The sequence below is a fragment of the Lepidochelys olivacea genome, assembly GCF_965140295.1.
Source record: "Lepidochelys olivacea isolate rLepOli2 genome assembly, chromosome: 13".
Lineage (NCBI taxonomy): Eukaryota > Metazoa > Chordata > Testudines > Cheloniidae > Lepidochelys > Lepidochelys olivacea.
Genome location: NC_140423.1, coordinates 38,618,290 through 38,644,227, shown reverse-complemented (window position 1 = coordinate 38,644,227; position 25,938 = coordinate 38,618,290). Strand labels below are relative to the sequence as shown.

At 64.6% G+C, this 25,938-nt stretch overlaps 3 protein-coding genes and 1 pseudogene across 4 annotated transcripts; 1 reads left to right on the top strand and 3 right to left on the bottom strand.

Moving 5' to 3' along the window:
- Positions 1–1,217: 1,217 nt before the first annotated feature.
- PSMB5 (proteasome 20S subunit beta 5) lies at positions 1,218–3,795 on the bottom strand. The gene is made up of 3 exons (XM_084645656.1): positions 3,566–3,795; positions 2,094–2,400; positions 1,218–1,730 (listed from the first exon to the last, which is right to left on the bottom strand). The coding sequence occupies exons 1-3, from the start codon at positions 3,767–3,769 to the stop codon at positions 1,429–1,431; spliced, it is 813 nt and encodes a 270-aa protein (XP_084501782.1). The 5' UTR covers positions 3,770–3,795; the 3' UTR covers positions 1,218–1,428.
- Positions 3,796–6,414: 2,619 nt separating this feature from the next.
- PSMB11 (proteasome subunit beta 11) lies at positions 6,415–7,533 on the top strand (the record flags this gene model as incomplete). The annotated part of the gene is made up of 1 exon (XM_084646356.1): positions 6,415–7,533. One exon carries the CDS (start codon positions 6,415–6,417, stop codon positions 7,213–7,215), a length of 801 nt encoding a protein of 266 aa, XP_084502482.1. The 3' UTR covers positions 7,216–7,533.
- A 1,240-nt stretch (positions 7,534–8,773) lies between these two features.
- LOC311529337 (uncharacterized protein) lies at positions 8,774–12,175 on the bottom strand. The gene is made up of 3 exons (XM_084645279.1): positions 11,415–12,175; positions 11,193–11,306; positions 8,774–9,977 (listed from the first exon to the last, which is right to left on the bottom strand). Exons 1-3 carry the CDS (start codon positions 12,067–12,069, stop codon positions 9,514–9,516), a joined length of 1,233 nt encoding a protein of 410 aa, XP_084501405.1. The 5' UTR covers positions 12,070–12,175; the 3' UTR covers positions 8,774–9,513.
- On the bottom strand, positions 12,149–17,905 carry LOC311529927 (cadherin-24-like; annotated as a pseudogene). Its single transcript, XR_014714552.1, has 7 exons — positions 17,424–17,905; positions 16,897–17,189; positions 16,702–16,821; positions 15,538–15,692; positions 14,612–14,789; positions 13,263–13,517; positions 12,149–12,398 (listed from the first exon to the last, which is right to left on the bottom strand). The product of XR_014714552.1 is annotated as a cadherin-24-like (transcript).
- Between the last annotated feature and the right edge of the window lie 8,033 nt (positions 17,906–25,938).

Sequence of the window (25,938 nt, the reverse complement as noted above, 5' to 3'; positions counted from 1 at the left end):
ACAGTCGCTCCCGGCTGTACCTATAGGGCTGTATTCATCCCCGCAGCACTGGCTGGGACACTCACTGCCGGCTGTACCTATAGGGCTGTATTCATCCCCGCAGCGCTGGCTGGGACAGTCGCTCCCGGCTGTACCTATAGGGCTGTATTCATCCCCGCAGCACTGGCTGGGACACTCACTGCCGGCTGTACCTATAGGGCTGTATTCATCCCCGCAGCACTGGCTGGGACACTCACTGCCGGCTGTACCTATAGGGCTGTATTCATCCCCGCAGCGCTGGCTGGGACAGTCGCTCCCGGCTGTACCTATAGGGCTGTACTCACCCCCGCAGCACTGGCTGGGACAGTCGCTCCCGGCTGTATCCATAGGGCTGTACTCACCCCCGCAGCACTGGCTGGGACAGTCGCTCCCGGCTGTATCCATAGGGCTGTACTCACCCCCGCAGCACTGGCTGGGACAGTCGCTCCCGGCTGTATCCATAGGGCTGTACTCACCCCCGCAGCGCTGGCTGGGACAGTCGCTCCCGGCTGTACCCACACAGCTCTACTCACAGCTGTAGCACTGGCTCACGCCCAGCTCGTCCTCATTTCCCACTCCCCCATTTGCGGGGTCAAGCACCACTGGCCGGCCCCTGGCAGGCGAATGACAAACCGCACCTGACAGGCGGCCGATGCCCTGGTGAGTTCCCCTCTGGGGATCTGCCAGGCAGCCAGCTTCTACCGCAAGGAAAGGCCGCACTGGCAGAGCCTCCTCGCTCGCCCCCAGCTGGCTCTGAGCCTTTGTTCGAGGAATTAATGAACTGGGGCCCGCTGGGCAGTGCCACAATACTCCCTGGAAGCCAGCAATGCGCAAGGGTCAGGCGAGGTTGCCCGGGCCCTGTCCCTGGGGATTTACAGCTGGTAGGGGTAGCCCCTCAGGCTGTAAAGCCGGAAGCAGCCAGGCACTGGCCCTGCCGATCCTGACTGCCCCCATCGGCGATGTCCCCTGTGCCTCCCCCAGCCTTCCTGGGAGGCCAGAGAACTCAGGGTCAGAGCACTGCGTCCAGCCCCCAGCCTGCCTCCCCACCCCCCACCGGATTCCCCGAGCCAGGCTCCCCCTGATCCGGGGCAGGTTGAGCCCAGGGAGTGGGTGGCGCAGGCGGGCCAGGCTGGGCTCACTAGCAGCCCAGCTTAGGACTAGGCCCACCCCCTACCCCCCCAAATGACGACACTCTCCAGCAGTGGGGCAGAAACAAGCTTTATAGGGAGCCAGCAGGGTCCTCGCACCATGGGCCCCTGCAGCCACCCCATGGCCCTAGCTCCACCCCCAGCTATAGGCCATGTCCCCTGCGATGTGCAGTTACCCCAGCCAAGCCCCTTCCTTTGTAACCTTCAGGGAATCCCCATGGCCAATCCGTGCCCCCCCCCCCGCCGCGGCCCCAGCCCACACTCAGGGTGCCCCGTCCCCCTGCGGGTCCCCGCAGTACTGAGCGTGAAGCTGGGCCACGTCGTCGGTGGAGACGCGGACCCAGCCGTCCTGCCGGACATGGTACAGGTTGACCTCGCCCCCGGAGTAGGCATCGCGGTAGGTGGCCTGGTAGATGGCACGGCGGGCCAGGTCGTAGGCCTCCTCGGCTGACATGTCGGGCGCGTAGCCGCGGTCTAGCACCCCGTAGGCGTACACCGAGCCCGAGCCCACGGAGAAAGCGGTGCCTGAGAGGCGGTTCCCCTCACTGTCCACATAGTACAGGCCTGAGGGAAGAGGGGGGTTACTGCAGGCTCCCCCCGGAGATGCGGTCCCCCCTCTTCCCAGGGACAGGGGGCTCCCCCTCCCCAGCTACGGGGTCCCCCCTCTTCCCAGAGACAGGGGGCACTGCACATGTAACTCCTCTCCCCAAAGTGAAGCCAAAGGGGAGGGGATGGGGCAATGAGGGTCCCCTGGAAGGTGTAGATAAGGGGATCATCCCAAGGGGGAAGGTAGGGACAAATGAATGGAGGGGGGAGGAGCTGGGGAGGGAGGGGAGACCCTGGGAGGGGGCTGGGTACTCTGGGGCCCCGGGGGGCAGGGAGATTCCCAGGAGGGGGCTGGGTGCTCTGGGGCAGGGGTGCCCTCACCTGGGCCCCGCTTGTCCCAGCCGCAGATCATGGTCCCCAAGCGGAGGCCCAGCCCCTTGTACTGATACACCATGTTGGCCAGCAGCTTGGAGGCGGCGGCCACGGAGATGCGCTCCTTGTTGCGCAGCTGGTAGATGCGGCACTGCCGGGCCAGCAGCCGCTCCCAGAAGCTGCAGTCGGCGGCGCCGCCCGCCATGGTGCCCAGCAGGTAGGGGTTGATCTCGATCACCTTCTTCACCGTCTGCGAGGCCACGTAGGAGCCGGCTGTGGCCCGCGAGTCCACCGCCACCACCACGCCCTCCTGGAACTGGGGGAGGAGGGGTCAGGGGCACCGAGCTGGGGTACGCCCCCCCAGGGCACAGTGCCCCCCCCACACCCTCCTGGAACTGGGGGAGGAGGGGTCAGGGGCACCGAGCTGGGGTATGCCCCCCTGGAGCACAGTGCCCCCCACCACGCCCTCCTGGAACTGGGGGAGGAGGGGTCAGGGGCACCGAGCTGGGGTATGCCCCCCTGGAGCACAGTGCCCCCCACCACGCCCTCCTGGAACTGGGGGAGGAGGGGTCAGGGGCACCGAGCTGGGGTACGCCCCCCCAGGGCACAGTGCCCCCCACCACCACACCCTCCTGGAACTGGGGGAGGAGGGGTCAGGGGCACCGAGCTGGGGTACGCCCCCCCAGGGCACAGTGCCCCCCCCACACCCTCCTGGAACTGGGGGAGGAGGGGTCAGGGGCACCGAGCTGGGGTACGCCCCCCCAGGGCACAGTGCCCCCCCACCACGCCCTCCTGGAACTGGGGGAGGAGGGGTCAGGGGCACCGAGCTGGCGTACGCCCCCCCAGGGCACAGTGCCCCCCCACCACGCCCTCCTGGAACTGGGGGAGGAGGGGTCAGGGGCACCGAGCTGGGGTACGCCCCCCCAGGGCACAGTGCCCCCCCCCACACCCTCCTGGAACTGGGGGAGGAGGGGTCAGGGGCACCAAGCTGGGGTACGCCCCCCTGGAGCACAGTGCCCCCCACCGCCACTTTCCTGCCACTGGAGGGGGTGGGCGGGTCAGGGGCACAAGCCCGGGTATGGCCCCGCTGGGGCAAGGCACCCCCACTCCGAGGATGGCAGCCCCATTCCTACACCCTCGCTCCACCCCAGATCACTGCCCAACCCACTCCGGGGCAGAGGGGCTGACCCTGACCCCACTGTGCCCCCCATATGGACTCTGGCGCAGCCCTCAATCCCCTTCCCTGCAGCATGTCACAGGGGGCACCCCCCTAATTCCCGCCCCACACACATAGCAGAGTCTGTGCCCCGCCCCCTCCTCCCTTGGGGGGGATGTCTCCCAGCCTAGCCCCCCCCCCCGGGGGGGGGTCTCCCAGCCTAGCCCCGCCCCCCCGGGGGGGGTCTCCCAGCCTAGCCCCGCCCCCCCGGGGGGGGTCTCCCAGCCTAGCCCCGCCCCTGGGCTCCCTCTCCGGCCCCGCCCACCTTGAAGGCCAGCGTGGTGGTCCCGTGCAGCAGCTCGATCCTGGCGTCCCCCGCGGCCGGGAGCCCCCAGGCGGGCGGGGCCAAGCCGGGCGGGCCTGGGGCCGGGCGGGGCCCGGGGGCCTGGAGCTCGCAGCGCCCCGCCAGCCCGAAGAAGCCGGCCCGGTTGACGGGCAGCTCCGGCGGCAGCAGGCTGGCCAGCGCCATCTTAGGTGAGGGCAGGATGGGGGCGTGGCCTCGCCCTGTCCCATATGTAAGGCCGGCCGCCATCTTGGGTGAGGGCACAGCGTGACTCGGCGGCACTGTGACCGCCATGTTGGACGGAAGGGCTCTCTGACTTCACCTCCTATCAGATGTATGGTGCGTGGGCGCCATCTTCGGTGAGGGCAGCGCATGCGCCTTGAAGGCGAGCTGGCTAGACTACCTAGGTCACTCACAGGATTCGGAGGCCACCTTGGGTTGGGGTGATGGGCTCGCGTAAAGCTGTGCGTGGCGGCCATCTTGGAAACAGGCAAGGCGGCTTCACTACCTGCTGAAAGCGGCGGTCCGCCATCTTTCCGAGGTCAGTGCAGATCACGTGACAGATCCCGCAGCGGCCATCTTGGTTATGAGCAGCCTCACTTCGCTCCCGTCTAACACATGGTGAGCGGCGGCCATCTTTATTAGGGGCATGACTGGCCCTGGAAAGGGCCCCGCCCCCCAGCGCGTGCAAATCCCCCTGCGGCAGGTCACACCTGCAGTCCGTGTGCAAGGGCCGTGCAACCTCGGGCTGCCACCTTTCTACTCCCATCCAGCCGAACACCCTGGCCCCGCCCCTCCCCGAGGCCCCGCCCCCTCACTCATTTTCACTGGGGTGGGGTTGGGGCGGGGCAGGACTCTGGCTGGGATGGAGGGGGATCAGGGTTGGGGCTGGGGGAGTGAGGGCTCTGGCCGGGGGGGCGGGCACCGGGGTGGGGCTGGGATGGAGGGGGATCAGGGTTGGGGCTGGGGGAGTGAGGGCTCTGGCCGGGGGGTCGGGCACCGGGGTGGGGCTGGGATGGAGGGGGATCAGGGTTGGCGTGGGGGGTTAGGGCTCTGGCCGGGGGGGCGGGCACCGGGGTGGGGCTGGGATGGAGGGGGATCAGGGTTGGCGTGGGGGGTTAGGGCTCTGGCTGGGGGCAGTGCGCGGAGCCCCCTCACTACCCCTTGGAGCTGGAGGGGGGACATGCTGCTGCTTCCAGGAGCCACACGGGGCCAGGGCAGGCAGGGAGCCTGCCTTAGCCCTGCCATGACACTGACCAGACTCTTAATGGCCCGGTCAGCAGGTATTCCTGTCCAAAACTGGACACTTGAGAACCCTAGTGCAGCCCCCCCTGCACACTCACTCGTCAGTTGGCAGCCTCTGGGGGCCAGTGTGCAAAGCCCCTTTGTGAATGTGCAAACCACCTGGGAGTGTGCAACCCCCATTGTGAGTGCGCAACACCCTTTCGACTGCGCAACCCTTCTTTGCCGCATGTTTGTGCATCCCATCATGTGAGCATGCAACTCCCGGGAGCATGCAAATCCCGCTTTGGGAGTGTGGAAACCATTTGGGAGTGTGCAACCTGCCACATGAATGTGCAAGCCCCCTTGAGTGTGCAAGCCCTTTTTGCAAATTGGTAAGCTCCTGGGTGTGTGCAACCCCCTTTGTGAGTGTGCAACACCCCCTTGACTGTGCAACCCCTCTTTGCCAGTGCACAACTCCCCCTTTGCATTTATGCAAACCCCTTTGTGTGCATGCAAATCTCTTGCTGGGCGTGAAAATCCCTTTGCAATATGCAGATTCCCTTGGGAGCCTATAAATTGCCCCATGAATGTGCAAGCTACTGTCTCTGTGTGCAACTCCCCCCTTCCCCCCCAGAGCATGCAACTCCCTCAAACCTTCTTGGAGAGGTGGGGGTGAAACAAAGCCCTGTGCTGGAGTCAGCTGCCCCTGATGTGCACGAAAATGCCTGGTGTGTAAGGGTGGCTCCTTGCCCGTCAACATGTGTGTGTACAACCCCAACTCAAGTGTGCAAAATGCCTGGGGCTGGGCCAGCCCCCTTTGCACGGCAGCCAGTGGCTCCCTATGCAGGTGCAGCCCCCCTCTCAGGCTCCCGTCTCTGTGTGCAAGCTACCCCTTGTATGGATCAAAACACACCAGCCCCCACATGCATGTGCACAATCCCCTCTGAGTGTGCAAAGTGCTCTGCCATGCCCCATGTACAATTCCTCTGAGTGCATCCCCACCCCATTTGTACAGAACCCCTTGCACCTGGCCGTATGCCTTTGGGTGTGCCAAGTACCCGGGCACGTGGAAAGCAGACGGCAGGTGTGCCAATTCCCCCCAACCCTCCAAACGCCTTGGGCATGCAAAGCCCCGCTGAGACCGTGCAAAAGTCCTTGTGCGAGTGCAAAGCCCCTTGTGCGTGTGCAACCCCCTCCCCACCTCGGGTGTGTGTGCTGCCACTCCCCTCCTGAGCATGGAGACCCCCATTTTGCCCGCGGCCCCCCCAGCCCTGGTAGGTGTGGGGCAAGGGGTCCGGTGCTGTTACCTGACACATCCCCTGTGCGTCTCTCTCTGCCCCCAGCTCTGGGCAGGGGACGCGGCGTGGGGGTGGGGGGACGCCGGGCTGAGCAATGGAGTGTGACAGGAGCTGACAAGGCAGCGTCTGGGTGGGGGGGAATCAGAGACCGACCGGGGGGCTCCCTCCCGCCCGCCCAGCGCTGCTCCCCCGCCCGACTCTCTCCTGCCCCAATGACACTGTCTCCCCTCCCCCCAGCGACATTCCCCTCCCCCGTCCCCCTATATTTGCTGGTACCCTCCCTCCCCGCCCCACTCTCCTGGCTGCCCCATGGCTCTGCAGGACTTACTGTGCTGCCGGCCCCGCCCCCCGCCGCCCCCGTGGCCCCTGCCACCCCCCTGCCCGGTGCCTGCTGACACCCCCTGCCCCCTGCCCCACGGCACCACCACGCTGGCCTTCCGGCTGGCCCAGGGCGTGGTGGCAGCAGCTGACACCCGCTCGTCCTGCGGCACCTACGTGGCCTGCCCGGCCTCCCGCAAGGTGCTGCCCGTCCACGCCCGGCTGCTGGCCACCACCTCGGGGACCTCGGCCGACTGCGCCACGTGGCTGCGGGCCCTGCGCTGCCAGCTGGCCCTGCGGCGCCAGGAGGACGGGCGGGAGCCGGGCGTGGCCGAGGCGGCGGCGCTGCTGGCGGGCGGGCTGCGGGCGTGGCGGGGGCGCGGGCTGGGCGTGGCCGTGGCGCTTTGCGGCTGGGACCGCGCCGGCCCCGGCCTCTGGTACGTCCATAGCGACGGCACCCGCCTGCCCCTGGACCTGGTGGCCGTGGGCTCCGGCTCGCCCTACGCCTACGGGCTGCTGGACGGGGCCTACCGCCCTGACATGCCGCCCGCCGCCGCCTACGCCCTCGCCCGCCGCGCCGTGGCCCACGCCGCCCGCCGCGACGCCTACTCCGGGGGCTGCGTCGACGTCTTCCACGTGCGCCAGAGCGGCTGGGTCTGGGTGTCCCGCGGCGACGTGGGGGAGCTGGGGGGCCTGGCCCGGGCACCGGGGCCCACCGAGGAGGAGGAGGGAGCAGAACAGACCAGTGTGGACCAGTATAAACCAGCAGGAACCAGCCTGGAGCATCATTAGCCCGTCTATACCAGGATAAACGGACTTGGAGCATTATGAATCGGCGCGGCCCAGCGCTCAGCAGCACGACGTGGCTTAGAGCAGCGCAAAACAGCCGGGCACCGTGACTACACCCGGCTTGGACCCACCCCGCTCCAGCAGCCCCGCGCCGGCCCGGCGTAACCCAGCCTGGCCTCCCGCGAAGCAGCAGGCCCCGGGCGCCGCCGGACCCCCTGGGACCGCCCAAGCAGCGGGGCCCTGGGCGCAGGCGGCTCTGGCCGGAACTGGAATAAAGCAGCAGATGAGCAATAAACGCGGCTGTGGCCGGGCAGCGCGGTATCTGGGGCCCGAGACGTATGGGGGGGGGGGGGGAGGTTTCCATGTTTATCTCCCCATCTGGCACCAGCCCTCCATTCCCCGCCCCACAGCGCCCCCTGCAGGCGAGGCTGGGACTGGAGTAACTGGGAGCCCCACGCGCCCGGCTGCTGGGGGGTGTTATTCCAGCCACGCCCTGGGCATGTCACTCCCTGATCTGAACTGGGGTCCGGGGGCGGCAGGGTCTGGGCTCCCCCCGACTCCTCCTTCCGCTCGGCTGCTTCGCTCCCCCTCCGACTGCACTGCCCCACGGCCCTGCCAAGCGGCCAGCTGCCCGCCCCGTCTTTGTCCCTCCGTCCCTCACTCCCTGCCCCACTCCTTCCGTCCAGCCCTGCTCCCTCCGTCCCTCGCTCCCTGCCCCACTCCTTCCGTCCCTCTGTCCCTGCCCCACTTCCTCCGTCCCTGCCCCATTCCTTCCGTCCAGCCCTGCTCCCTCCGTCCCTCGCTCCCTGCCCCACTCCTTCCGTCCAGCCCCGCTCCCTCCGTCCCTCTGTCCCTGCCCCACTTCCTCTGTCCCTGCCCCACTCCTTCCGTCCAGCCCCACTCCTTCCGTCCCTCTGTCCCTGCCCCCTCCTTCCGTCCAGCCCCACTCCCTCTGTCCCTCTGTCCCTGCCCCACTCTCTCCCTCTTGCTCTCACATTGACCCACCATCTCTTGCTCCCCTCTTTCCCCCATTGCTCTGCTCTGTCCCACCAGCCCCTGCTGAACCCCCTCCCCATCTGTCTGGGGGGACCCCAGTGTTCACGGGGGGCCCCATTAGCAGGTCCTTCATGCTCCAGCAGAGCGAGGGAGGGGGAAGGGCCAGCGGAGCAGTGCCCCCACCCTTCTTTGCTACTGTTGGGGGGGGTCCTGCTGGCCCCTCTCCCCTTCTCATTTACATAGAAATTAAATTGGAGACAAAGACACTTGGGCAGATCAGTCATTATAGCATCCGCCCTGAACCCAGGAGTCCTGCCTCCCAACCCTTCCCCCAGCTCCCTTCTCCCTTCCCCTTCTCCCAGCTCGAACCACCAGACCCCACTCCCCTCCCAGAGCCGGGAGGGAACCCAGGAGTCCTGCCTCCCAACCCCTCCCCCAGCTCGAACCACCAGACCCCACTCCCCTCCCAGAGCCGGGAGGGACCCCAGGCATTTGGACCCCGCAATGAGGCAGAGGTTTGTAGTTTAAAAAATAAAGTGTTTATTACGAAATTATAACATGGACACTTCCCCCTCTTCTCGAACACAATCGTACGTCCCTCCCACCCTACACAATGGCACCCTCCCCCCCGCAGTATCCAGTGGGATTAAAAGTCCCAGTGCAGAATCCAAGGGGGGTCAAGGGGTCTGGTGGCTTGGGGGGGGCAGGGAGGTTCCTAGATCTGTGGGGTCCAGCCCACACCCTCATCCCCTGGGATTTCTTGGGGCTCTCCTGGCTGGGGGCGGTGGCAGGATGCGACGGTGGGGGTCTCAGCCTGATGGGGGGGGCTGGATATGGCATTAATCGGGGGCGGGGGGTCACGGTCAGTCACAGTGGGCGAGTGGCCATGGGGGCGAACACAGGACAGAGGCCGAGCTGGGGTGGGGGAGGCCGTGGGGCCGAAGCACTGAGAGGGGGCAGGGTGGAGCAGGGGAGGGGTGGGTGCCATGGCCAGATGTAGCCACGCCCCCATGGCCCTGGTCATGCTTTGGGGGCTGAGAAGGGGGTGTGGCTGGAAGTGGGAGTGGCCTGCTTGGGGGCGTGGCTAGGAGAGTGTTGTGGGCCTGCAGGAGTGGCCGTGGCCGTGGCCATGGCCTGGCGGTGGGCGTGGCCTCACTAGTGTGGCCAGAAGGTGGGCATGGCCTTGCTGGTATGACCTACAGGGAGGGGGGCGTGGCCTTGCAGGTGTGGTCAGGAAGTGGGCGTGGTCAAGTGGCATGCCCAAGTGGCATGCCCAGGGCATGGATGGAGGTGGGCGTGGCCATGCTAGCATGACCAAGAGGGAGGGGCGTGGCCTCTCAGGAGTGGCTGGGAGGTGGGCGTGGCCTCAGGCGGGCCCCTCTTGGCCCCCATAGAGCTCGGCCACAGTGCAAAAGAGGGGCCCCCACTCACCAGGGTCACCCCCCTCCCCCGCGCTGCCCCCCAGGAGGAGCCCAGGGGGCTGAGGCTGCCGCAGGACGTGTCCCCCCCGTCGTAGCCGTAGACCTGCAGCGAGTCGTGGGGGGGGCCCGGGGGTCGGCGTCGGCCCGTCCCAGGCGGGCGGCAAGGCGGGCGGGGGGGCCAGGGAGGAGTCCGGGGCGGGTGGACGCTGCAGGGCAGCCATGTCGAAGGCCTGGGTGTCGGCCTCGCCCCCCGTAGCTGCTGATGTTTTCGCGCACCTCGCCCTCCTCCGCCGGCGCTGCCCGCGCCCCCCCCCTTGGGGCGCCCCCGGGCCAGGAGCCCTGCCAGCGCTGGGGGGAGGGGGGGGGTCAGTGCTGGGCCCCCGGAGCCCCTTCCTCCCTCCTGCCCCCCAGAGCTCCTGCCCCATCCCGCCCCCACCTTGGGGCGCCCCCAGGCCAGGAGCCCTGCCAGCGCTGGGTGGAGGGGGGGTCAGTGCCGGGCCCCCAGAGGCCCTCCTACCTCAGCCATCCCTCCCCTATCCTGCCCCCAGCCCTCCCATACCCCCCATCTGGGTGCCACCTGGCCCGTCCCCCCGGTTCCCCTCCTCCATCCATGCCTGCCTTGGGGCCCCCCGGGCCAGGAGCCCCGCCAGCGCTGAGGGGAGGGGGGTCAGTGCCGGGCCCCCAGAGCCCCTTCCTCCCTCCCTCCTGCCCCCCAGAGCTCCTGCCCCATCCCGCCCCCACCTTGGGGCGCCCCCAGGCCAGGAGCCCTGCCAGCGCTGGGGGGAGGGGGGGGTCAGTGCTGGGCCCCCGGAGCCCCTTCCTCCCTCCTGCCCCCCAGAGCTCCTGCCCCATCCTGCCCCCACCATGGGGCGCCCCCAGGCCAGGAGCTCTGCCAGCGCTGAGGGGAGGGGGGTCAGTGCCGGGCCCCCAGAGCCCCTCCCCCATCCCGTCCCCCCAGACCCCACACCCCCCTCACCGAGCAGGCTGGTGCCGCAGCCCAGGATGGCCAGCAGGGCAGCAGCGCTGAGCCCGGGGGGGCTCGGGCAGTGGGGGGGGCACGGGCAGCGAGGGGGGGCTGGCAGGAGCGCAGGCTGCCTGCGGGGGGGACTGGCAGATGCTCAGCGTCAGGGTGGGGGTGCCCATCGGGGGGGACGTCCCCCATCCACCAGCTCCAGGGGCACCAGCAGGGGGGGGCCCACCTGGGGGGGGGGCAGCCACAGGGCCTGGAGCAGGAGAGCGGCTGAACCATGTGGGGGGAGACGCAGAGAGTAAGTGAGGGGGTTGGGGGAGGGGTGGGGAAGTGGCGAGGCTGGGGGAGGGGTGGTGAGCAGAGGGGAAGGGGGAGGGGGACAGCGTGGGGGGCCAGGGGAGGAGTGGGGAAGTGGGGGGACCTTGGGAAGGCCGGGGACAGAGGACAGCATGGGGGGACAGAGGGGGGGCAGCTAGCAGAGGTGAGGAGCGCAGGAATGAGGCGGGGCTGGCAGAGGGGTGGGGAGGGGGAGGGGGACAGCATGGGGGTCTGGGGGAGGAGGGGAAGTGGGGGGGCAGGGGGGCCACTCTCACCCTCGTTGTCCCACACAGTGATGTTGGGGGGCCCCAGCCCCGGGGGGGAGCGAATTGTCACCCGACTCCCGCCCCACCGTCGTCCCGGTCCCGCGCCCAGACGGTCTGGATCAGCTGTGGGAGGAGAAGAGCGTGAACCCAGGCGTCCTGGCTCCCAGCCCCCACCCCCACTGCACCCCCATCGGCCCCGGCAGGGAGGGACCCAGGCATCCGGGCGCTCACCTGGCCTGGCGCTGTGCCGTGACAGATGAAGGACTCGCTCCCTGGTGCCAGCTGGGGCACGTTGTCGTTCACGTCCAGGGCGTGCACAGCCAGAGGGACGGGCGCAGCCCGCGCCGGGCTGTCTGGAGCAAGAGACGGGGAGGGGCACGCGGCCAGCACGGGCACGCGGGGGGACATGCCCGCCACACGTGGACACGCCCGCCACGCACAGAGACACACCCGCCACGCACAGAGACACGCCCGCCACGCACAGAGACACGCCCGCCACGCGCCGGGTATCGTGCCATGATCCACAGCAACACCAGCACACATGCCGCCAACACAGAACATGCAGCCCATGTGCAAAGCCCGTGTCAGTCCACACGCGGCCAACAGGTAACGATGCACAAGCCGTGCACGAGTCCCAGAGCATCGGCAATAGGCCGCCACCACGCAAAGCCCACATGCAATCCAGGGCCAGCCACCAGCCAGCCAACACATAGCCCACACGCAAACCACGCCCAGAGCCGGGGCCACACGCAACCAACACGCAGCCCACGGGGCAGCCATGCCCGATACACGACGCACACACAGCCCACACACTGCCACAGGCCAAACACCAGGGCGAGTACGGAGCCCACAGGCCACCGACACACAAAGAACACGCCAACAACATGCAAACACCATCCCACCAACACGCAGACACAGAGGGGGAGAAAAGGCTGGTGAATACATACTAAGGCAAACCAGAACTGTCAGCACCCCCTGCAAGGGCAGCTGCCCCCCACTGGGCCCCCATAGACCTCTCCCCCTGCCCCAGTGGTGTCAGCCCCCCTGGGCATCTGCCTCCGGCTGGGCCCCCCCTTACCTAGTTCAGTGGCCACCAGAGTTAGGTTGTGCCAGGCCAGCGTCTCCCTGTCAAGGGGCAGGGCCGTGCGGAGGGTCCCGTCCTGGGGGCTGATGCTGAAATACCGCCCGGGGTCTGAGTGGGGCAGGATGGAGTATCTGGGGGAGCAGCAAGAGATCGGGGCGGGTCAGGGGGCTCTCCCACGGCCAGCACCTCCCCGTGCCCCACAGTGCCCCCTGCTGGGAGCTCTCCCCACGCCCAGCACCTCCCCGTGCCCCACGGCACCCCCTGCTGGGCACTCTCCCCACGGCTACCACCTCCCCGTGCCCCACGGCACCCCCTGCTGGGCACTCTCCCCACGGGCAGCGCTTCCCCGTGCCCCACGGCACCCCCTGCTGGGCACTCTCCCCACGGCTAGCGCCTCCCCGTGCCCCACAGTGCCCCCTGCTGGGAGCTTTCCCAACGCCCAGCACCTCCCCGTGCCCCACGGCACCCCCTGCTGGGCACTCTCCCCACGGCTAGCGCCTCCCCGTGCCCCACGGTGCCCCCTACTGGGAGCTTTCCCAACGCCCAGCACCTCCCCGTGCCCCACGGCGCCCCCAGCTGGGAGCTTCCCCCCGGCCAGCACCTCCCCGTGCCCCACGGTGCCCCCTGCTGGGAGCTTTCCCAACGCCCAGCACCTCCCCGTTCCCCACGGCACCCCCTGCTGGGCACTCTCCCCACGGCTACCGCCTCCCCGTGCCCCACGGCATCCCCAGCTGGGAGCTTCCCCCCGGCCAGCACCTCCCCGTGCCCCACGGTGCCGCCTGCTGGGAACTCCCCCCACGGCCAGTGCCTCCCCCAGTCCCATAGCACCTCCTGCTGGGAGCTCCCCCCCAGCCAGCACCTCCCTGTGCCCCGCGGCACCCCCTGCTGGGAGCTCCCCCCACAGCCACTGCCTCCGTGTGCCCCACGGTGCCTCCTGCTGGGAGCTCCCCCCATGGCCACCACCCCCAGTGCCCCCTGCAGGGTGTGGCTGGTACCAGATGGCGCTGCTGGGCATGTCCAGGTTGAAGGCTGTGATCTTCCCCACCACGGTGCCGGGGGGGGCTGTCCTCGGGCACACCCAGCTGGTAGCTGGGCCGGGCGAAGGCTGGGGGCTCGGCTGCGTCCTCCATGGCCACATGCACGGTGGCCACGTCCTTGAAGGGCCCCTGGCGGATGTACAGTGGGTCAACCTGCGTGTTGGCCGCCTCCACCCCCAGGGTGTATGCTGGGCGCTGCTCGAAGTCCAGCGGGTGGGGGAAGCCGGGGTGGGGGGAAGAGGAGGGGGTTAGCAGTCGGTCTCTGGGGGAGATGGGGGTGTGACGAAGTGGGACTGTTCTTAATGTTCTCTCTGAATACGGTGTAGGTGCCTCAGTTTCCCCTATGCAGTTCTGAAGTATCTCGGGGGTGGGATAAGGGGGTGTGATTGCTGCAGAGCCCTAGTGGGCCAGCGTGATGCTGTCTGCACAGAGAATGGCCGACACCCCGTCTCCTGGCCACTGATGGCCTGGGGCCCCCCCTGCAAGGAGCCAACTGAAGGGGTTGGAGAACACAGAGATCAGGTGGCCTCCTGGCCCGGGAAAGAGACAAAGGCCAGAGGAGGGGCTGGAGAAATGGAGTTTGGAGCTGGCTGGGGAAATGGAGCGGGGCCCAGACGGGGCTCTGGCCTCTTTGGCACCAAGATGGCCCTGACTTCGGGCTCCTGTTTCCTGTACCTACAAGCTCTGTTTTGGCTCCTGTTCCCGTCGTCTAATAAACCTTCTGTGTTACCGGCTGGCTGAGAGTCCCGTCTGACTGCAGAGTCGGGGGGCAGGACCCTCTGCCCCCCAGGACCCCGCCTGGGCGGACTGGCTGTGGGAAGCGCCCCGAGGGGCAGGGGAGGCTGAATGCTCCGGGGTCAGACCCAGGAAGGTGGAGCCGGGGGAGCTGTGTGTCCTGCAGACGGGCTGCGCCCCGAGAGGAGGCTCCCCCAGAGTCCTGGCTGGCTTCGTCGGGAGCAGTCCCAGGCATCACCCGGGCACCCCGTGACAGGGGGCGTCAGCAGCCGGGCTCGGGGGGGGAACGGGGGGGTTAGCAGTTGGCCCTGAGGGGAGGATCCCAGCCTGGGAAAGAGGGCATTGGGAAGCTGAATGGCAAAGGGACCCAGGCATCCAGGAAGGGGGGTAGGGAAAGGGGGCAGCAAGACACGTAGCCATGGAGGGCACAGCGGGACCCTGGTGTCCGGGCGGGATGGGTCTGGGTAGGACGGCAGGACCTTGGGGCGGGGGGGCGGGTAGCTGGATGGGACCCCAGGGTCTAGGGAAGGGCAGGGGAGGCTCGCGGGGACTCAGGTGTCCGGGTGGGGCACCTGGCTGAGGGTGAGGAGGCCGGCCCGGGGGTCCAGGGCCCAGCGGGTCGGTGCTGATGGCGAAGGGCCCATCCCCGTCCAGCAGCCTCGCGTTGCCCCTCGTCCGGATGGTGGGCCCGGAGCCGCCCCACGGGGGAGCCAGGCAGCAGCGTCTCCAGCACCGAGAACTGGTAAGAACCTGCCGGGGGGGCCGGGGGTCAGCCAGAGGGAGACGCCCCCCCAGCCAGCCTTGTGTCCCACAGCGCCCCCCACTGGGAGCCCCCCCATAGCCAGCACCCCCTGCACCCCATAGCGCCCCTCCGCTGGGAGCCCCCCATACCCAGCACCCCCCTGCACCCCATAGCCCCCCTCCGCTGGGAGCCCCCCATAGCCAGCACCCCCCACACCCCCTAGCGCCCCTCCGCTGGGAGCCCCCCATAACCAGCACCCCCTGCACCCCATAGCGTCCCTCCGCTGGGAGCCCCCCATAGCCAGCACCCCCTGCACCCCATAGCACCCCTCTGCTGGGAGCCCCCCATACCCAGCACCCCCCTGCACCCCATAGCACCCCTCTGCTGGGAGCCCACACACACCCAGTGCCCCCCCAGTAAACAGAAGGAAGGTGAAAGGGGGAGGGAAGGGGAAGTGAGGGGCGATGGGGGGGGAGTTAAAGGCCAAAGGAGGGGCATGGGCACAGCAGTTGTGGTTTCGGGGTGGGGAGGTTGGGGAAATGGGGTGGGGATAGAGAGGGTTGGGCGGCACAGCAGCTTGGGGATACAGGGTGGGGGGTGATATGTGAGGCTGGGTCCCGGGGCTGAGGGAGAAAAGGGGGCATGGGGTGGGGGCCAGGGGGCTGAGTACATGAGCAGGGCAGGAGAGGGAGTCAAGGGGGGTGGAGGAGGGGCAGGGGCAGCAGAGGACCCGGGGGGGGGCAGTGGGTCTCTCACTCTGGGGGAACTTGGGTCATTGACGTCGCTCAGGGTGATAGTGACACTCCCCAACAGCCCCCCAGCGTGGCCCCCCAAGTCCTTGGCCTGGATCACCACCAGCAGCTCGGCCTGTGCCTCCCGGTCCATGTTGGGGATCGCGGTGCGCACCACGCCTGCCACGGGAGAGAGGGGGCAGTCAGAGACCAAGGGGGCAATGGACGGGTGGGTGGGTGGACGGATGTAGAGATGGACAGACAGACGGACGGATGGACAGACAGACGGATGGAGGGGCAGACAGGTGGATGGACAGAGGGATGGAGGAGGGATGGGTGGATGGAATAGACGGACCGAGGGACAGGTGGACAGATGGAGGGACGGGTGGACAGACGGACGGACGGACGGACGGGTGGACGGACAGACGGACGGAGGGACAGAGGGAGGGACGGGTGGACAGACGAGTGAATGGAGGGATGGACGGGTGGACGGACAGACGGACGGAAAGAGGGAGGGACGGGTGGACAGATGGACGGATGAGTGGACGAGGCGATGGATGGGTGGACGGATGGGTGGACGGATGGACGGATGAGTGGAAGAGGCGATGGATGGGTGGACGGATAGACGGATGGAGGGAGGAACGGGTGGATGGAGGGAAGGATAGACGGAGGGACGGGTGGACGGATGAGTGGACGAGGCGATGGATGGGTGGACGGGTGGACGGACAGACGGATGGAGGGAGGAACGGGTGGATGGAGGGAAGGATAGACGGAGGGACGGATGGATGGACGGATGAGTGGAAGAGGCGATGGATGGGTGGACGGATAGACGGATGGGTGGACAGAGGGAGGGACGGGTGGACAGACAGATGGACGGGTGGACGGAGGGAGGGATGGACGGACAGAGGGAGGGACGGATGGGGCGATGGACGTATGCTCTGAGGGAGGACACTCAAAGACACGCAGATGGAGGCCACAGAAGCCATGAGCAGGGGCAGATGGGTTGGAGGGGGCAGGGGGGCACAGACACTCAGGGGATGGGAGACGGACAAACTGGGGCCCCACATCACACCCCCCCCCACTTCCTCCCCCGCAACCAACACCAACCCTACATGGCCCACCTGCATCCCAGCCCCCCAGCAGGCTTCACCCCGTCTCCCCCCACCTCTCCGGGCGGCGTCTGCCCTACCGGTCTGGGGGTCGACGGAGAAGAAGGGCAGCCCCTCCAGCACCATGTGCACCAGCTTGGAGCCATTCCCATAGCTCGGGTCATGGGCGTCCTGGGCCGTCACCTGGATCACGGATGTCCCTGGGGGGAGAGCGCAGTGAGGGGGGTGGGCTGCGGGTCGGGAGTGAGGGGCACTGGCAGGCTGGGCGCACTCACCCACGCTGCTCATCTCGGGCGCAGTGGCATGGCAGGGGCCGCGCGGGCAGATGGGCGGGTGGTCGTTGATGTCCTGCACTTTGATGATGAACTCGGAGGGCGGCTCCAGGGGCCGGTTTGAGGCCTGGGCCACGGCCTGGGCCAGCAGCGTGTATTGGGCCTTTTCCTCGGTCCAGGGTCTTGGTCACGAGCACGTTCCCCGTCCGCTCGTCGATCACAAACACCGTCCCGGCCCCTTCGCCCGTGAGCACATACTTGATCCGCCCCTCGCCCCGGTCCACGTCCGAGTGCAGCTGTGGGGAGAGGGGCGCATGGACCCAGGCGTCCGGGCTTGCAGCCCTCTGAAGGACCCGCTCCCTTCCCAGATCCAGGCAGAGAACCCAGGAATCCTGGCTTCCAGCTCCACCCCCGCTCTAACCACTAGACCCTTCCAGAATACCCAGGTGTCCAGGCCCTCCCCATGCCCACGGGACCCAGATTTCCAGGCCCTCCCCCCACCCACAGGACCCAGGTGTTCGGGCACTCACCCTGCCGATGAGGACAGGCTCGGGGCCGGCATACTCCTCGATGACCAAGAATTGGTTCCAGACCCAGCTACGTCGAGATCTCAGCAGGGGGCGCTCCCAGCCCTGGGTTGGGGCCCCCCGGGAGCCCGGCCAGGGGGGACCCAGGCATCCGGCGCAGCCATAGCCCCCAGCCAGGTCAGCAGGAGCCCCAGGATGCTGGGCATGTTGCCCACTCATGCTGCCTCCTGAGGGGGGCACTGCCCATGGGCCCCCGCCCAGCTACCCCATCGGGGGGCACCTGGAGGGACACGGGGCTCAGCTATGGAGGGAGACACCCTAGAGCCCCTCCCCCTCCAAGCACTGAGATGTCATAAAATCCACCGTGAGCAGGTGGGGGGGGGGCACAAGGGGTGAGCAAAGGGGGCAGAGAAACCAGCGTCCAGTGTGATGAGCTTCCAGGGCTCAGCAGAGAATTCAACAGAGCTGGGGGCTGTGGGTCAGGAGATCTGGGTGGGGGGCAGGGGCTGCAGGTCGGGAGTGAGGGGCACCGGCAGATCGGGGGGGGGGCAGAGCCGGGGGGGAGGGGCTGCAGGTCGGGAGTGAGGGGCACCAGCAGAACCAGAGTGGGGCAGGGGCTGGAGGTCGGGAGTGAGGGGCACCGGTAGAGCCGGAGTGGGGCAGGGGCTGCAGGTCGGGAGTGAGGGGCACCGGTAGAGCCGGAGCGGGGCAGGGGCTGCAGGTCGGGAGTGAGGGGCACCGTGGGTCTGGAGGCAGATTTACAGCGGAGCTGCGTGACCGAAATGGCTAATGAGGGTCGGAGCCGCTGGAGACAGACGGAGAAGATCCCCGCGCCCCCCCCCCGCGTCCCCTCCCCCGCCATTGCGATTGTCACACTCAATATTTAATGTCTCCGGACGCGCCCGTCGGACAAAAGAAGGGGGGAGCCGTTGCCCCCCCGGGTTCCCCCATCCCAGACACCCTATCGGGGGGGTTGGAGAGAGGGAAGGAGGAAGAGACAAGGAGGGAGAAACACAAACAGCTCCCAGCCTACCCCCCCCCCGACTCCGACCCCCCAGACTGGGCCCCACCTCCTGACTCCCCCCCAGTCCCTGGGCCCCCCCACCTCGATCTCCCGCATTTACCTCCCCGCGCTCTCCCAGACCCCCCGGCCCCGCGCTCCCCACTTTCCCCCCAGCCCAGATCCCCCCACTGAGCCCCTGAGCTCCCCTGACCCCCCAATCCTCCCGCAGGTTCCCCCCCGGCGCTGAAGAGACACCAGGGGAATGTGGAAGTGGGGGAAGGAGATTCGGGGGGACCCCCGTCCCCGCTCTCCAACACCCACAGACGCCCCCCAGGGACTTACCTGGGCCTGGGGGACCCTGGGTCGGTGGGGGGAGCGAGGGCAGGAAGCGGGGCGGGGGGGACGGGAGAGGAGCGGGAGCCGCGGCCTGGACACGAGCGAAGGATGCGGAGACGGAGCTGAGTCCTGCCCCCCCGCACCCCTCCGCCCGCCTCCTTCCCTCCGGCCCCCGGAGCCGCCTGCTGCGGGGGAGAGATAAGAGACCCCCCAACCCCCTTCCGAGTCTTCCTCTGCCCCCCCAGCCCTGCTGGTGCCCCTCACTCCCGACCCGCAGCCCCCTGCCAGCCCAGCCCTGGGGCCCCCCGCTGGTGCCCCTCACTACCGACCCTGCTAGCCCAGCCGTGCCCCCTCCACCTCCCCAGCCCTGCCGGTGCCCCTCACTCCCGAGAGCCCAGCCCTGCCCCTCCTGCCCCCCTTTTCCCAGCTCCGGGCGAGCATCACTTGCCCTCGGCAGTGGCTGGGAACCGGAAAATGTGATTGTTTTTAATGAGCTGTGGAATTTTTAAGTGGGGTGTGGGGGGGAGATTTATGGGGAGCAGGGATGGGGTGACCCAGCGGGGGGACACTCAACTCCCTTGGCAGCCCTCCCAGCACTCCTCTTATCCCCAGCTGGGCCCCCCGGAGTCACAACCCGGAAAGTTTGTGAAAGCCGAATTGATACAGTCCCTGGCCGCCTTCAGCCCTGGCCTACAAAGAACCCAGCGCCCGGGTGAGGGGCACCAGGAGGGCTGGGGTGGGGGGCAGGGCTGGGCTAGCAGGGGCCGTGGGTCAGGAGTGAGGGGCACTATGGGGTAGAGTTTTGTTAATGTCCTTATAGCCCCCAGGCGACCATCTAGGAGTGAGGTGGGGGGTTAGTACTTTGGACCAGAGGAATTGGGGGAGGGATGTTGTTCCCCTAGGCCCTGGGCCCCTCCTGCAGTGGGGCAGATAAGGGCAGGTAGGCCCGGGGGGCAGAGTGGGGCAGTGAATTCTAGGTTGTGGGGCTTAGCATTACAGAGACGGGGGTCAAAGGTCATGGGGCCAAAAAGCACCAGTGTTCTTCCCTCCTGCAGCTGGTGCCAGGGGGGTTGGAGTGCTCCCCCATGTATGGGGCAGGGGCCTCCCCCACTTGTCTCCCCCTCACTAGGCCAGGGCGACCTTTCTCCAGGCTGTAGCAATTCTTAGAGGGAGGCTCAGGCTGGTAGCTGAAGCCCCCTTCCCACGAGGAGGCTCAACCCCCTTTTCTTGTGCCCCCATCCAACCCCCCCACAAAACAGCTCACCAAACCTCTCATTTTTCACACTAAAAATTATTTTTTCAGCATCAGGCAAGAAAACATTTGCTCTTCTCCTCTGCTGACCTGGCCAAAATTAAGAACTCAGCCCGTTCCCCTCCCTCGTAGCAGGTTTCATTTATTCCTTTTTCCTTTGAAAACCTCCAGCTATAGTCAGAGCCCTACAAACCAAGACCAGCGCCATTTCTCTGCTTCTTTTATTTTCCAAGCAAAAAGAAAACGGATAAAAGCAGAGGAAAAAGGAAATGACCAAAAAATGGTGCCCCCCCATTTTCAAGGTTTTTAGCCTGGCGAAAGCTGGATAAAGGGGCCTGTTCTCTCATGTCTAGAGCAGTTTTCCCCCTTCGAAAAGTGTTCAATTAGAGTGACCCCTCCCCTCCCCGTTTTCATATTTCTGACACCACCTCCTGGGAAAAACAGAACAAAAAGACTAAGAATGGTCACAATTTTGCCATTCTCTGAAATCTTAATTCTTAGAACCCTCAAAAAATAAATACCACTTAAAAAAAATATCAAAGCAACCAAAAAAGTCCCCCCTTTTTCTCCTGCGGTGGTTTTGAAGCCTGGGAAGGGGGCGGCCCACTGTTAATGGCACTTGGGCGCGGTTTGAGGCGAGGAGAAAGTGGTTACCGACCTTGCAGATGTGACGCTTGCGTCAGTTCCATGTTAGGCGTGTGCCACAGGCACCATGGTTGGAGATTTTCCCCTAGTGGTACCCTGGAGGCCAGTCCTGGTGCCCCCTGGGCTCATGCACCGGTAGAAGGGGTCCCACCAGCCCTGTACCCTTCAGTTCCTCGTCAGCGACTGAGCCAGCGAGGATGGAGGGTGGGTCCGGACTGGACGTGAGCAACATCTCGAAGAACAAGTTACGAAGGTCAGTCAGCGTCTTTTCTCCGAGTGCTGGCTCCCATCCATTCCACAACAGGTGACTCCCAAGGAGTGTCCCCGGACCCCTCTCCCAACGCCGGCATCGCCTGGGCCTGCTGGGTGAGGGTATAGCGGGCTGCGAAGGGACGGACCGATGCCCACTCTGCAGCCCGGCAGATGTCCTGGATTGGTACTGGCGCGAGGAACGCTGCAGACGAAGCCCTTGCAGAGCGAGCCGTGACAATGACCCGAGGGAAACGTTTGTCTGCCTGTAACATACCCAGCTGCAGGCGGGTATCCAGTCCGTGATCCTCTGAGATGACACCAGCAGACCCTTTGTCCTGTCTGCCACCAAAGAGCTGCGTTGACAGCAACGTTCCTCAGCCGAATCCCGAGGAAGAAGACAGGCAGAAAAATGTCCCGGTTGTTAGGGAGCTGGGACACCACCTTCATGAGGAAGGCTGGGTTAGGACACAGACAGACCTTGTCCTCAAAGGACAATCAGAAGTGGGGGTTCTGATTTTGGGAGGCCACCTTCCATGAGCAGCAGAAGCTGGGAACAAGATGCCAACAGCTTGAAGAGGGGGCCCCCCAGCAGCTTTGACAGCACCAGACTCAGGTCCCATGGGGGAATTGGGTCATGGACCTGAGGGCGGAGCCTTTCCAGACCTTTAAGGAACTTGACCATCATCTCATGCAAGAAGTCGGATTTCCCGCAGAGCGGAGGGTGGAAGGCCAAGATGGCTGCCAGGTGGACTCTGATGGATGATAGGGCCAGATCTTGGTGCTTCGGGTGGAGCAAGACTGGGTGCAGAGAGGACTGAGATGGGGACAGACCCCAATCCAAGGCCCAACATGTGTAATGCTTCCACTTGGCCACACATCGCGCTGGGAGAGGGTTTTCTGCTACCCAGTAAGACTTGCTGGACCTGCTCCAAGGAGGCCCTCCTCAGGGTTCAGCCATGGAGCAGCCAAGCCATCAGATGCAGGGACACGAGGTTTGGATGAAGCAACCAACTGCTGTTCTGCGAGAGCGAGTCCAGGAATAGTGGGAGCTCGAACAAGGCCGCCACCGACAGGTCCAGAAGCATGCCAAGCCACTGGGGCTCTCAGAATAACCCTCGCCCTGTCTCTCTTGGTCTTTAAGAGGATGCTGTGGACCAAGCGTGTCTGTGGGAAGGTGTACAGCAGTCACCCCCGCCCACAAGAACAGACGACGTCGGATGCTGAGCCTGTGCGTTGAGCAAACCTGCTGCCATTTCCTGTTCCATCTGGAGGGGGAACAGGTCCACCCAAGGAGTCCCCACCTCTGGAAGACAGCGCTGACGACCTCTGGGAGGAGGGACCAGTTGTGGGGAGAGGAGAAGGGCCTGCTGAGGTGATCCGCCCCTGCGCGTCCTGGGGGTGGTGCGACGCCTTGAGGCGAACAGCGTGTTCCACGCAGAAATCCCATAACCGAAGAGCCTCCCAGCACAGAGCAGCACAGCGAGCTCTGCCTTACTTGTTGGAACCGGGTCTCCGGCAGGTGGTCTCTGGCCCAAGTGGAGTCAAGCACCGCTCCTACAAACTCTATCCTCTGAACCAGTATCAGAGCTGATTGCTGTTTGTTTATAAGTAGATCCAGCTCCCGACAGGTGGCCCATACCATGCTGTGTTGGACCTGAGCCTGTGAATGGCCTTAGACTGCCCGTCAAGGTATGGGCAGATCTGTAAGCCCTGACACTTCAGGGAAGCTGCCACCACCGCTATGTGGTTTGTGGAAACTCTTGGGGCTGACAAGAGACCGCAGGGGAGTGCAGTGAATTGGTACGGGTGCTGCTCCAGCACGAACCGGAGGAATCGCCCGTGCCCACAGAAGATGGGAGATATGGAAATAAGTGTCCTTTAAATCAGCAGCTCTCAACCTTTCCAGACTACTGTTCCCCTTTCAGAAGACTGATTTGTCTTGCAAACCACAAGTTTCACCTCACTTAAATCACTTACAAAATCAGACAAAATAAAAAAGCGTCGCAGCACGCTAGTACTGAAAACCTGCTTCCTTTAAGAACATAACGGCCAGACCGAGTCAGACCCAAGGTCCATCTAGCTCAGTATCCTGTCTTCTGACAGTGGCCTACACCAGGTGCCCCAGAGGGAATGAACAGAACAGGGTATCATCAAGTGATCCATTCCCAGCTTCTGGCAAACAGAGGCTAGGGACACCATCCCTGCCCATCCTGGCTAATAGCCATTGATGGACCCATCCTCCATGAACTTATCTAGTTCTCTTTTGAACCCTGTTATAGTCTTGGCCTTCACAACATCCTCTGGCAAGGAGTTCCACAGGTTGACTGTACATTGTGTGAAAAAATACTCTCTCATTGTTACCATATAATTATAAAATAAATCAACTGGAATGTAAACATGGTACTTACCTTTCAGTGTATAGTCTATAGAGCAGTATAACCAAGTCGTCGTCTGTATAAAATTGTAGTTTGTACTGACTTCACTAGTGCTGGCACTTACAGTCTCTCCCCTTTTTCTTGCAGGCCTTGCTCCTGGGAGACCTGAGAACCTGAGAGGTGGTTGTGGCTAGAAGTATCTCTGAGGTTCGGGGCACGTAGAGAGCAGCGCGTGGCCCTGGAGTCCTTCAAGCCGTGCAGCTCAGGGTTCGTCTGCTCCACAGGAGAGGTCTGGGACTGACTGCTGAGCCTTGTAAGAAAGGCCCGAAGACCGCAGCCACAAACTGCACCGGACAGACACAGCTGATGCCAAGGATCTGATTGCCAAATCGGCCACGTCTAAGGCGGTCTTGCCTCCCTCCATGATGGCCAAGAGTTCCTGCCTCGACTCCTGGGATGGGGGTCTTGACACTTGGCCACAGAGTACCAAATATTAAAGTAGCGTCTCCCCAGCAACGCCCGCTGGTTGGAGATATGAAGTCATTGGCTGGCTGCCAAACACACCTTCCTACCAAACCAATCGAGTCTTTTCATATCCTTATTTTCAGGGGTGGTGCTTGTTCCTCCCTGTCTGCCCTGCTTGGTAGTGGCTGAAACCATCAGGGGCTGCTTCCTCCTCCACTGCAACAGATGGAAGCTCGGTACTAGGGTCGGAGTCTGAATCCAGGTCCAGTACTGGGGTACTCCTCGGAGACCACTGAGGATGACATCTGGGAGTAAGGTCCACGGGTTCCAATAAGGCCAATGTGCCGGCCAATGCCCAGGTGTCCAAGCACCTGCAGAAAGATCTGCACTGAGGTCTGATGTGTACGACTGGTACCAGTGCCTCTTTGGGGGAGGGATGGATTAACCCTGGAGTCAGAAGACGATTCCTCCCTTGGGGACCATGGCGGAGCCATTGCTATGTCCACGTACTGGCGGTGATGGGGGGCCGGGGAGTGGCATCGAGCCTGAGACAGGTGCTGCGACACCAGGGATATGTGTTGTGGCTCTGGGGACTGATGCCAAGAAACTGGTGCCCAGGAGGCTGGTAACGGTGCTGTGAAGCCGGAGAGCTGCGCCGGGTCGGAGACCATGGTGGGCCCATGGGTGGAGGGCTTCCCCTGGAAGGGGCTGGTTGAGGTTCCAGAACGTGGGGGGCACCGGGAGAGACATTAAGCACCTCACTGCCTGGAACGCCTCCAGGAGTCAATGGAGCTTGTATGTGGAAGACGCCCCGACCGCTTCCAGGAGTCGGTGATGGGTCCTGGACCAGGCTTGGTGCCTGGGGGACCGTTGCTGCTGCCGCCCATGGTTCTGGGGAGGACAACTGGCCTGGTGTGGGTCTCACCTTGTCCCCCACCTAGTCCTCCGAGGCACCAGGGAGCGTCAGGTTTCTGCTCGCTGATTCTTGTGCCTCTTCCTTGGCATGGGAGATGGAGAGTGGTGAAAGGGAGTGCCGTGGTGCTGGGAGGGGCCCGGTGTACACCAAGGCCGATGTTCCTGGGCTAAGAGCCACTTCCAATAACGGGGCATTCAAGCGAACGTCCCTGTCCTCAGCTGTGCCGAGTTCTGCAGATCTTGCACCTGTCCTTGACGTGAGCTTCTCCGAAGCACTTTGAGCAGCTCGCATGCAGGTTGCTTGCTGGCCTGGGCTTACGGCAGGCAGCTCACGGTTGGAAAGCCAGGCACCCGAAGCGGGACACCGAACTAAGTAACTAAAGTAAAACTCTGAACTATACACAAGAGAAAAACTCCAAGAACAAGTCCAAGAAGCACTAGGAAACTTGCAATCGCAAGAGATGTTCCGGCAACTGTCTCAGGCGGCAAGAAGGAATCGAAGGGTGCGGGGGCAGTGGTGCCCCTTTATACCGGTGCATGAGCGCAGGGCTCCAGGGGGCGCTAGGCCCAGCCCCTATGGATACCACTAGGGGAAAAATCTCCAGCAACCATCACACAACACACACCTAACATGGAATGGATGCAAGCGTGCGTGTGAAAAAGCCCCTCCTCCCCAACCCTTTCTTCCAATTGTCAGTAATTTCATCCCAGTAAAGTATTTTCGCTCCTTCACAGATTTCACTGAGTTTTTTTAAAACTCACAAAGGGAGAGAATGAGGGAAAACCTACATTTTTAAACAGGCTGGCATTTTTTTAAATTAGCCTAAAAAATAAAACTTGTTTTAAAAAAAATTAGTCCCTTTTCAATCAATTTTAAATATTTTAAGATTTATTTTCCCCAGCGGGCAGAGTAATTCCTCATTCAATGGGAACGTTATCATTTTTTCACCTGGGGAAGTGTTTGAAAAGGGCCACAATCCCCACTTCAATTGGTTTGCAGAGTGTGAAATTAAATCAACTTGGAGTGTAAAAGGGTTTTCTCTCCAAAATGCGGGTTCTCTCTTCATGTCACAAGTTGGTATTTGTCCTAGGAAAACTGGAAAAACCTGCTAAAAATGTTAGCATTCCCTCTCCTTGAACAGTCTGTTTCCCCCCAATGTTGCCAAACAGCTGCAGCCGGCCCCAGGAGATCAGAGATGCGGCAGGCGAGGAAACGGCTAATCCCCCCCATCTCTGGAAAAATCAAGGCCAGGTCCCCTGTTTCTCTTGGGGTTT